This window comes from Eptesicus fuscus, chromosome 2, assembly GCF_027574615.1.
Source record: "Eptesicus fuscus isolate TK198812 chromosome 2, DD_ASM_mEF_20220401, whole genome shotgun sequence".
Lineage (NCBI taxonomy): Eukaryota > Metazoa > Chordata > Mammalia > Chiroptera > Vespertilionidae > Eptesicus > Eptesicus fuscus.
This window is the reverse complement of record NC_072474.1, coordinates 93,521,368-93,532,448: the sequence shown is the minus strand read 5'-3', so window position 1 is coordinate 93,532,448 and position 11,081 is coordinate 93,521,368. Positions and strand designations below refer to the sequence as shown.

The 11,081-nt window shown below is 37.0% G+C and overlaps 1 protein-coding gene across 1 annotated transcript in view; it reads left to right on the top strand.

The window, feature by feature from the left end:
• Positions 1–8,177: 8,177 nt before the first annotated feature.
• Positions 8,178–11,081, top strand: part of KLB (klotho beta) — a 35,019-nt gene continuing 32,115 nt past the window's right edge. The window contains exon 1 of the mRNA XM_008140223.3: positions 8,178–8,933. Within this exon, the coding sequence (XP_008138445.2) occupies positions 8,193–8,933 (741 nt within the window). The 5' untranslated portion in view covers positions 8,178–8,192. The remainder of the gene's footprint in view (positions 8,934–11,081) is intronic.

Below are 11,081 nucleotides of genomic sequence, written 5' to 3'. Positions count from 1 at the left end.
TAAGTTAACATGAAGCAAAACTGAGTGAAAGACATGCATGAACTCTGTACTGCTTTTGTAAGTTTTCTATAAGTATAACATTTTTTAATTAAAAAATAATAATGACCCCCAAGGTGTATGGTTGTACTATTCAACAAACAGGATTGGGAGTAGGAAACAAGAATTTGATTTTGGACATTTTATGTCTAAAATGTCTATTAGATTTGGGATGAAAGAAATAATCATGAGCAAAGAAATCAGAAAATTTGTATTTATGTATAAATAATGTATAAGATGGCTGTGAAGATGATGAAATTCTTAAGAAGGTACAATTAATAAATTATTAACAACCTGGAAATTAAATCTCTATGATTTCAATAAAATACCTCTCCATGAGGAGTTTTCTTTTTTTAACACATTTTTATTGATTTCAGAGAGGAAGGGAGAGGGAGAGAGATATAGAAACATCAATGATGAGAGAGAATCATTGAACGGCTGTCTCCTGCACACCCCTCACTGGGGACTGAGCTCACAACCTGGGCATGTGCCCTTAACTGGATTAAACCTGAGACCCTTCAGTCCGCAGGCCGATGCTCTATCCACTGAGCCAAACCAGCTAGGGCAGGAGTTTTCTTGATGAAATACTATCTTCACTTGGTTTCAGGGACATCAGTAGTCTCCTGGCTTTCTTCCTCCTTCTATAGCCATTCCTAAGATGCTGATTTCCCTGTCCTCTCAATACTTAACTGCCTGAGGGCTCATTCCTATACTCACTGCCTGGTGAGCTCACCCAGCCCCATAGCCTTGTATACTGGCTGAATACTGACACTTTTAAATTTGTATCAACTGCTAATTTTCCCCCATGAACTTCAGAATCGTATGTCCATTTTCCAACTTCACATCTCCATTTGGCGATCTAATAGATATATCAAGGTTATTATGTCCAAAACCAAATTCCTGATATTCCCTCACAAACTTGCATCTCAACTAATAGTACTGCCATTCTTCCATTTGCTCAGGCCAAAAATTTTGAAGTAATCCTCTCTCTCTCTCTCTCTCTCTCTCTCTCTCTCTCTCTCTCTCTCTCTCTCTCTCTCACACACACACACACACACACACACACATACACACACTCAAGCCTCAGAAAATTTTGTTAGCTCATTCTTCAAAATGTAACTAGAATCCAACAAATCTCACCACATCCAGCACTACCATGCAGGTCCAAGCTACCGTCATCTCTCTCCTTGTTACTGTCTCTTGACAAATCACTCTGATGATTTTGTCACCCTTAGAGTAGACTCTGCACACATTATTCACAGTGATTCTTTTCAAATGTATTAGATCATGTCACTCTGCTAAAAACTCTCCAGTGCTCCTCTTCTCACTAAGATCATAAGACAGATTCCTCTGCATCCCCTTGTACCATCTGGTCCCATTACCTCTCTGTACTTACTCCCTACTGCTCTCATTCATTCCACCGGCCACACTGGCTTCATTATTTCTTTTCTTTTCTTTTTTTTCCTTTTTATTGAATTTATTTGGGTGACACTGGTTAACAAAATTATGCAAGTGTCAGGTGCACAATTCTACAACATCTCATCTATACATTGTGTCTGTTGACCTTCAGTGTAGGAAACAGAAATCACTCTGAGTATCGTGTGTTCACCACCCCAAGTCCAGTCTCCGTCCCTAAAGAGTTCATCATTTCTTGAAGGTGCCGGACATACTTCTACTTCAAGGACCTTTTACTCACCACCCACTATCTACCTGGAGTGCTCTTTCCCTGATATCTGTATGGCTCACCCTCTCACCACTTGCAAAGTCTCCACTCACAATTAAAGATGACCAATCATTCCCTGGCTGGTGCACTCAGTGGTTAGAGCATCAGCCCGCACGCCGAAGGGTCTCAGAATATCCAGTCAAGGGCACATAACTGGGTTGCAGGTTCGATCCCCGGACTTGGTCAGGGCACATGCGGGAAGCAACCAGTCAATGTGTCTCTCTCTGACATTAAGGTTTCTCTCTCTTTCTCCCCTCCCTCCATCCCTTCCACTCTCTCTAAAAATCAATGTAAAAAAATATACTCAGGTGATGATTAACAACAACAACAACAACAAAAAAACCACAAAACAAAGATGACCAAGCACAAGCACCATGAGTGAGAGTCAAAGGAAACAACCAAAAAGAGGGCATTTTGTTTTGTTTTGTTTTAACTAAATTTGGTACTTAATATGTTAGAGGGGCAGGGGCTGAAGAAATGAAACCAGATGCCATCACTAGGCTTCTGTGTAAGGTTACCCTTGGAAACAGCAACTGATGCTGCTGTTGTCACTGCCACTGCCACTGCCACAGCCTCCCTTCCCTGACGTAAGAAACTGGAGACATTCCAGGGACTGTCACTCTGGCTGCTACAAATACCAGTGATGCCCAGGGTGGTCCATCAGGCTCTCCCACCACCAGAATCATCACCTCTGTCTCCCTTCAAAAGTTGATATGAAAAGGAGCCCCAACCTAGAATTCCAAACTCAATCAAACAAACAAATGTGTGGGTAGAAAAAGACATGTAGTTCCCCCTAAGCCTCCCTCCAAAATGGATTCCCTCTGCAACTTTTCTCAGGAAAGTCCTGGGAAACATGCTTCACCAAAATGAGGGAGTAAAGAAAGAAGAGGAAGACATGGGATACAGAAAACAGGAGCGCCTGAAAAAAAGGAGGGGAATCCCAGGTGGCAGCTGTGCACCAGGAGCAGAGGGCAAGCTCAGGAGACCGGCAAAGCAAGAGCTGTCATCACTGTGCCCTCTGGACCAAGCTACTGGGACATCCACTCCGTGATAATGAGGGAGTGAACCAAGGGAAATGAAAGAATGAGATTCAAATAACAATACAAATCAGGGGAAAGGTAAAGGAATTCCTAAGACAGTAGCCAAGGGCAGAGTCCCGAGACAGCAAATAGTCAGAGCATCGCTAGATAGAGGGGAACAAAGGTCTCCAGGAGGGCTAACTCCAAGAGAAAAGCTTGAAACTAATAATAAAAGAGATGGATCTTATGGAAAATTGTAGAGAGCTATTGGAAGGTGTGGGAAGCCTTAGCTACACCTTTGAAGCAATAGCTACAAAGACAACTAAGCAAATGAAACAAAAAGGGCAATAATTAAACTATAAGAAAAAAAAACAAAGAAAGGGAGCATAATCATAGTATACTACAATAGTCAGCAATGAATAATATTTATGTAAAAGTAATATAAACCCTAAATATCAATTTAACCAAAAAAGTAAGTGTTGCAGAAACCGGTTTGGCTCGGTGGATAGAGCGTCGGCCTGCGAACTGAAGAGTCCCGGGTTCGATTCCGGTCAAGGGCATGTACCTTGGTCGCGGGCACATCCCTGGTGGGGGGTGTGCAGGAGGCAGCTGATCGATGTCTCTCTCTCTCTCATCGATGTTTCTAGCTCTCTATCCCTCTCCCTTCCTCTCTGTAAAAAATCAATAAAAAAAAAAAAAAAGTAAGTGTTGGGGTTTTTTTTTTACCAAAAGGAAACCTAAAACTTCATCTACCAATACAGGAAATTGATAGTCTAAAATTAATTAATTGAAAGATACCACTACCTGAAGATTATACAAAATGAAATATGGAGATGTACAAATTCTAGAAGAACAGTTATAAGAGTTGAAAGTGGGAAGAGGATTGGGGCGAGTAAATAACTTAAAAAATTTTTAATTTTAAAAAGGTCACATATAAAACAAAACTATAAATGTACTAAAGAGAAAATATAAGAGACTATCAATATAATTTTAGAGTGGGCATGGCTTTCCTAGCCCAGAAACATTAAAGGAAATGAATAATAAATTTGGTTGCACAAAAATTAAAAACATTTGCACATGTAAATACATTAAAACAGTATTAAATATTGTTCTAAAATTGATTGTGGTAGTGGTTGCACAGGTCTAAATACACTGAATATACTAAAAACTGGTGAATTGCATACTTTTAGTGGATGAATTGTATGGTATGGAAATTATATCTCATAAAACTGTTTTTTAAAAAGTTAAAAGACAAATTGTTGGGAGAAAATATTTACATTTATATCACACAAGGAATTTACTACTTTATACTAGTATATAATGAGCTCCTTCTAATTTGTTAGAAAAAGACAAAAAACCGGATAGTAAAACAAAGTAGATGAAAAGGCAACTCGCATGAGAGGAAATAGAAAGAACCAATAAGAATATGAAAAGATCAATAATCAGAGAAGCCCGAATGAATGCAAAAATGAAATGCCATCTTTTCCTTATCATACTGACAAAAAGTAAAAGGACTGGAAATACCCTGTATTGAGGAGAGTAGGGGAAAGTGGCTTTCAGGTACTAATGGCAAGAGCTTAAAAGTACCAACTGTGCCGAAACCTGTTTGGCTCAGTGGATAGAGCGTCAGCCTGCGGACTCAAGGGTCCCAGATTCGATTCCGGTCAAGGGCATGTACCTTGGTTGCAGGCACATCCCCAGTAGGGGGTGTGCAAGAGGCAGCTGATGGATGTTGCTCTCTCATTGATGTTTTTAACTCTCTATCCCTCTCCCTTCCTCTCTGTAAAAAATCAATAAAATATATATATAAAAAATAAAAATTAAAAAAAAAAGTACCAACTGCCTTTCTGAAGGGCAGTCAGGAAATATCCATAAACAGAAAATGCACATACCCTTTAACCCAGCAATTCCAGTTTTAGCAATCTCCTGTATCTCTTATATATGCAGTCATGAATTCAGGGTTGTTCATTTATGAATTGTTTGTAATAGAAAAAATTAGGGCCAGCCAGCATAGCTCAGTGGTTGAGTGTCAACCTAGGAACCAGGAGTTCACGGTTCAATTCCTGGTCGGGGCACATACCCAGTGTGGGGCGTGAAGGAGGCAACCGATCAATGATTCCCAGTCAGGGCACATATCCAGCCCTAAATGTGCATATTAGGCTTTTATTATATGGGATAATTGACATATAACATTGTATTAATTTAAGGTGTACAACCTAATGATTTGATATATGTATATACTGCAAAATTATTACTAAAATAAAACTTTTAAATGTAATAATTTACACCCTCACAAACACACCTAATTCAAAAATATATAGCCACAGAAATGTTAAGATGGTAAATTAAAAATAATATAGCCATAGCAAACTGGAAGAAAATAAAAGTAAATATTAAATTATCTATAATAATAAAAGCATAACATGCTAATTAGACCGGACGTCCTTCCAGACGAAGCTGGGGCTGCGAGAGAAGCCCAGGTCCCAGGTGCCTGCCAGCGGCCAGAGGGAAGCCTGGGTCCTGGGTGCCAGAAGGAAGCCGGTGCCAGCAGCTGGAGGAAGGAAGGCCTACTCTTGCATGAATTTTGTGCCTTGGGCCTCTAGAATAATAATAAAAGCCTAATATGAACATTTATGTGCATAAAACGTTTAAATTTTATAGTGAGTTAATGTATAGTGAGCCACTAGGGACCCTACCCGTGCATGAATTTTGTGCACTAGGCCTCCAGTCTATCAATAAACCTGGAAAATTTTTATTTTATAGTGAGTTCATTGTACCAACTCCATTCATTCCATAGGCAATAATTAAGCATTTTCTATGATAAACAATGACAAAAAAAATTTAGATAAGAGATAGTCTTACAGTCTAGTGGAGGAGACAAACCATTCTAGAATTATGTGATAAATGCAGTGATAGAGGTATACGTAGAATACTATAGGTACATTCATTCATTCATCATATACTTTAGCGACGACTAGGCCCCCTATATTAAATAGTCAACTAACTAGTCATGATTGCTGTTTTTTAAAGAAAGATAGAACAGTGGAACAGAGGATACAGATAAATTTACTGTGTAATTTTATTGATCTATTGTGTGATGACTGTCCCAGCAGAGAAAGCATGAGCTGCCATGGGAACACAGAGGAGATCCATCTAAATCAAATCAAACTGGCTCTTTTCCTTCCTGGCTGCCTGTGGATCAACCACCACCGTGAACAGCACAGTTACTGTCTGGTCCAGGAAGCTTATGACCAACCTACCACTTCAACAGAAACCAGCGGCTATTGGCATCCTTCACCCTGAGAACGCCGCAGTCCCTAAGACAGGAATTTTGGGGAAAACTAGCCCAAATGTACAAGACCACACCAGATATCATCTCCGGATTTGGATTCAGAACTCACTGTGGTGGTGGCAAGACAACTGGCATTAGCATGATTTACAATTCCCTGGATCACACACACACACACACACACACAATGAACCCACAGAGACTTGCAAGACATGGCCTGTATGAGAAGAAACAGACCTCAAGAAAACAGTGAGAGGGTCACAAGAACAGGATGAAGAAAGTCAGGGGGCTGCTAAGGCCAATGTTGGTGCTGCAAAATGTTGGCGATTGGACAACAGAGGAGTAAAGATTGTGCAGTGACCTTATCTGCAGTGATTGTGCAGATTTTTCACGAGAGGATTAATAAACTGTAAACTTTTTTAAAAATTTAAATAAATAAACCGGGAGTCAGAAAGGCTTTCCAGAGGAAGTAGTGAAGTTTTGAAAAACAGGTAGACATGAGCATCATCAGCATTGGTTTTCATCACTTATTTTTACTTTTGATAATTTTGTATTTTTTATAATGTTTGGTAATTTTGGTCATTTTGGAACATTGTATTAATTTAAGGTGTACAACCTAATGATTTGCTATATGTATAAACTGCAAAATTATTACTAAAATAAAACTTTTAAATTTACACCCTCACATGCAGTAGAATACATCCTATGCAGAGAGCACATGTACTAAGGCACAGAGATGTAATTAAAATGTGTACAACTTATAAAAGGTGTTTGCTCTGGCCCTGGCTGGTGTGGCTTAGTTGGTTGGAGACCGTCATCCTATACACCAAAAGGTGGCCAGTTCGATTCCTGGTCAGGGCATATACCTAGGTTGAGGGTCCAGTCCCAGTTTTCACATAAAATTTACAATAGTAACATTTATTGAGCACTTACTATGTGTCCATCTCTGTTGTAAGTGCTTTACATGTATTTAGTCCTCACATTAATCCATGCAGTAGATACTATTAAATGTATTTTCTTATATAAGAGGAAGTGAGGTGCAGAAAATTAAATAACTTTTTCTAGTCACACAGCTATACTTAAACAGGCAGTCTAACTCCAGATGCCAAACTATGAACCACTCTGCCTCTCATTAGTATGTGATATTTCAAGTATTTAAAACATTAAAACTTGTCAAGGTTATTTGGAGGCTATAGATTCTGTACAATATTTATTTCTATTTATTCTTATCCCAGAATCACGCTGTTTAATTGGTGCTTTTTTTAATGTTTTCATATCTGAAAGTAGTCTATGCTTTCACTATTTTCTTTTTCAGATTTTTTTTTGTAATTAGTGCCTATTTATTCTTAAAGGAACTTACACAATAATTTTGTTTAACTAAAATTTGGGATTAGAGGATTTGGGTTAAAAGTGCATTTAATTTATAAATTAAATTGGAAAGTATTAAGTGTTTCCACCAAACAAGTGCTATATAGTTCTTCATCTTCTTTCAAATTTAGCAATACAGTTTTATAATTTTCTTAAATTTGGGTAACATTTAAGATTATTCTTAGATGTATTATAATTTTTGTGAAAGTGTAATATCTTATGTTTTCTAACTCTTTATTATTGGCATTTAGAAGTGCTATTATTTGCATATAAGATTGTTTTTCCTGAAATGTGAAATAATAAAATGATCACTCAAAAATTATAAAAATAAAAAAAGCATATACTGTAGGCAATAATTGCCAAAATATTCCGGAAAGATTTGAGTCAGTATGAAAGGCTACAGAGAAAAACATGGCATTTTTACTCACTGTTTATATATGTTGTAGTTACACATTCGGACTATTGTCCCTGATGCATTTTCATCTCATTCTTCCCACAATAAGAGGATGAAATGTGTCGGTGGCTGTAACAGAGCCACCTCCCTCAAACTACGTTGCTTTCCATGGCCCATCCCAAGTCTCACACTTCAAGCTAATCATTGACAGAGCTTTACAATCACAAGCTTTTCCTGAAGCGTTGATAAGACAGTCAGTCGAGCAGTTAGTGGCGAGTGAAGCCGGGCTGTGCGGCAGAATCTCCAGGGAATGAATGGATTTGCTTCAGGACTGATGAAAGCAACAGACGCTATAGGGAAACCATGTCCACGGGGGGACTGCAAAGATCTGTCATCCTGTCAGCATGTATTCTCCTACGAGCGGTTGTCACTGGATTCTCGGGAGACGGAAGAGCTGTATGGTCTAAAAATCCTAATTACAGCCCGGTAAATGAAAGTCAGCTGTTTCTCTATGACACTTTTCCTAAAAACTTTTTCTGGGGCGTTGGGACTGGAGCATTTCAAGTGGAAGGGAATTGGAAGACAGATGGAAGAGGTCCCTCTATATGGGATCCTTTCACCCAGACGCACCTTAAGAACGTCAACAGTGTGAACAGTTCCAGTGACAGTTACATTTTTCTGGAAAAAGACTTATCTGCTCTGGATTTTATAGGCGTTTCTTTTTATCACTTTTCGATTTCCTGGCCAAGGCTCTTCCCCGATGGAATAGCAGCAGTTGCCAATGCAAAAGGCCTCCAGTACTATAATACTCTTCTGGACGCTCTAATACTTAGAAACATTGAACCTATAGTTACTTTATACCATTGGGACTTGCCTTTGGCACTGCAAGAAAAATACGGGGGGTGGAAAAATGAAGTTCTAATAGACATCTTCAATGACTATGCCACATACTGTTTCCAGACGTTTGGGGACCGTGTCAAGTATTGGATTACAATTCACAACCCCTATCTAGTTGCTTGGCATGGGTATGAAACAGGTATGCATGCCCCTGGCGAGAAAGGAAATTTAGCAGCTGTCTACGCTGTGGGACACAACCTGATCAAGGTACTGTACCGCTGGCTTTCTATTACAGCTTCCGAATATAAGGAGCAGGAGTTCAAAAGAAACCCTAAGAAATGTATCATCTGTTTAAATAAGTCTCTTTATTGCAACCAATTCAACTAATTTTATTCTAACTCTCAAGGTCTATCCTCAAATTTCATGTTTAAAGTATTGTATGTTTTATTTAAGCTATTATTACTGTATTAACCCAATTATTTTCCTTAATAGTGCACTTTTAAAAATTAACTATTTTTAAATCTACAATTATACATTAGAGCATGAGAATATGAGTTTCCTTTCATTCTGTGGAAAACCAATACCTTATAAATTTAATTGTTGGAAATCCTTTTCTGACAATATGCAACCATTTCAGAATTATGCTAAGGCATGACCATTTCAAATATTTATTTGTTGTTGCTATCACTATTCTTAGTGGTACTTAGCTATAGTAAGCTAAATAAGTGCTAGCTAACTGATACATATTAAATGCAGGAATTGAAATAAATGTAATTCACAGTTGGTTTTATTTGTGTTACATAGCAGGAAAGGTTAATTGTTCTAGGAGTTAAAATTAAACTAGTAATATCAAAACTGGAAGAATATGCTCTACTAAGTATTTTAAAGCTATATAGTTCAAAAGCTAGACTTTATGCTGGGAAATGTTAAAATGTTAAATAATAGTGAAACTCTAAGCAAAATAAATTAATAATCATTGAGTGTTTAAAGACTACTTTAAGCATTTTACTTGCATTATCACATTTAATCATCATGATAACCTTATGAACTATGTCTTATTATTATCCCCATTTTAAAGATGAGAAAACTGAAGCTTAGTGAGATTAAATAGCTTGCCCAAGGTTACAGAGTAAAATGCACCTGTTGGAAACATGGGCTTTATAAATGACAACATAATTAAACACTAAATGTCTTTATTAAGAATGTTTTTAAAGGAACAATCTTTTGAAAAATTTCAAGAGATTTTGCCTCACATTGAGGCTAATATTTAGAATCAGGTTTATCTTTCTAAGTCAACTAGTTAACTTGGGAAAAATAAATTACTCTGAATAACTGTTACATTTTGAAAATGAAAAAATTATTAGTGGGGTTTCATCATATGGTAGGAGAAGTAATCTGATTTCTAGTAATCAAATGTTAAATATATAGAAATACAAAAAAATGTATAGGAACATAAAATCGCTCCATGTCTTAATTTGCACATACAAAAATATGTGAACTTTCTGGATTATTGTACTATGATTCAGTCACATTGCCCTTGCAGTAAACAGATTGCATTATAATTTCAAGGTCATATACATATCTTTGAATAGAGTTGTATATAGAAAATATTAATGCATGGGTATTCTGTGATTTGGGAAAAAGACATTAAAGGGGAGAAAACTTACAACTGTCAACTATGAAGAACATACATATTTAAGCTAGAAAAATATTTCTTTTATCTAGTTCTTTTAATTATTAAAACAATACATGCTGGTATAAATTGAGAAACATCAGATTGTACCAAAGTATATAAAGTGAAAAAGTTAAATTCCTCTCTCCCTCTCCATCTGACAACTCCAATCTTGAGGAAACTGCTGCTAATAGTTTCTGATATAGTCTGTTAAAGTTGTCTATACAATTACATGTACATATATGGTTATTTAACGTCTTATTTTTAAAATTCTAAATTGTTGAAAAGTTTTCAGTTACCTTGGGAAATGTTAACAATTAGAAATTTCATTAAAAATATGTTTAAATGGCGAATTTAAAGCCTTAAAATGGGCTATCTGATTAAAAATACACAGGAAAAAGATGTAACTAACAAATAGATATTGCTTCCAAACTTAGTATGTAAAATGCTATATTTTCAGATATATTTTTCATTTTCCTCTAATTTGAGAGGAAACTCTGTCTTTACCACAAAATTAGCACTCTGGTAGAGATTTTATTGTTTTAAACTGAGGTATTACATTTTTTAATTATTGTGTTTTCCAAGTAATTTCTTCCACCTCTTTAACATTTCTAAAGCACTAACCAACGGGGTCTTTTGGGTGGTGGGCACACAAGGCCACGTGCAGATCATGTATCATAGCGAGGTACATTTAAATCTATATAGTTCTATCTATCAATGTCACCCCAATAATTTTAATTTCC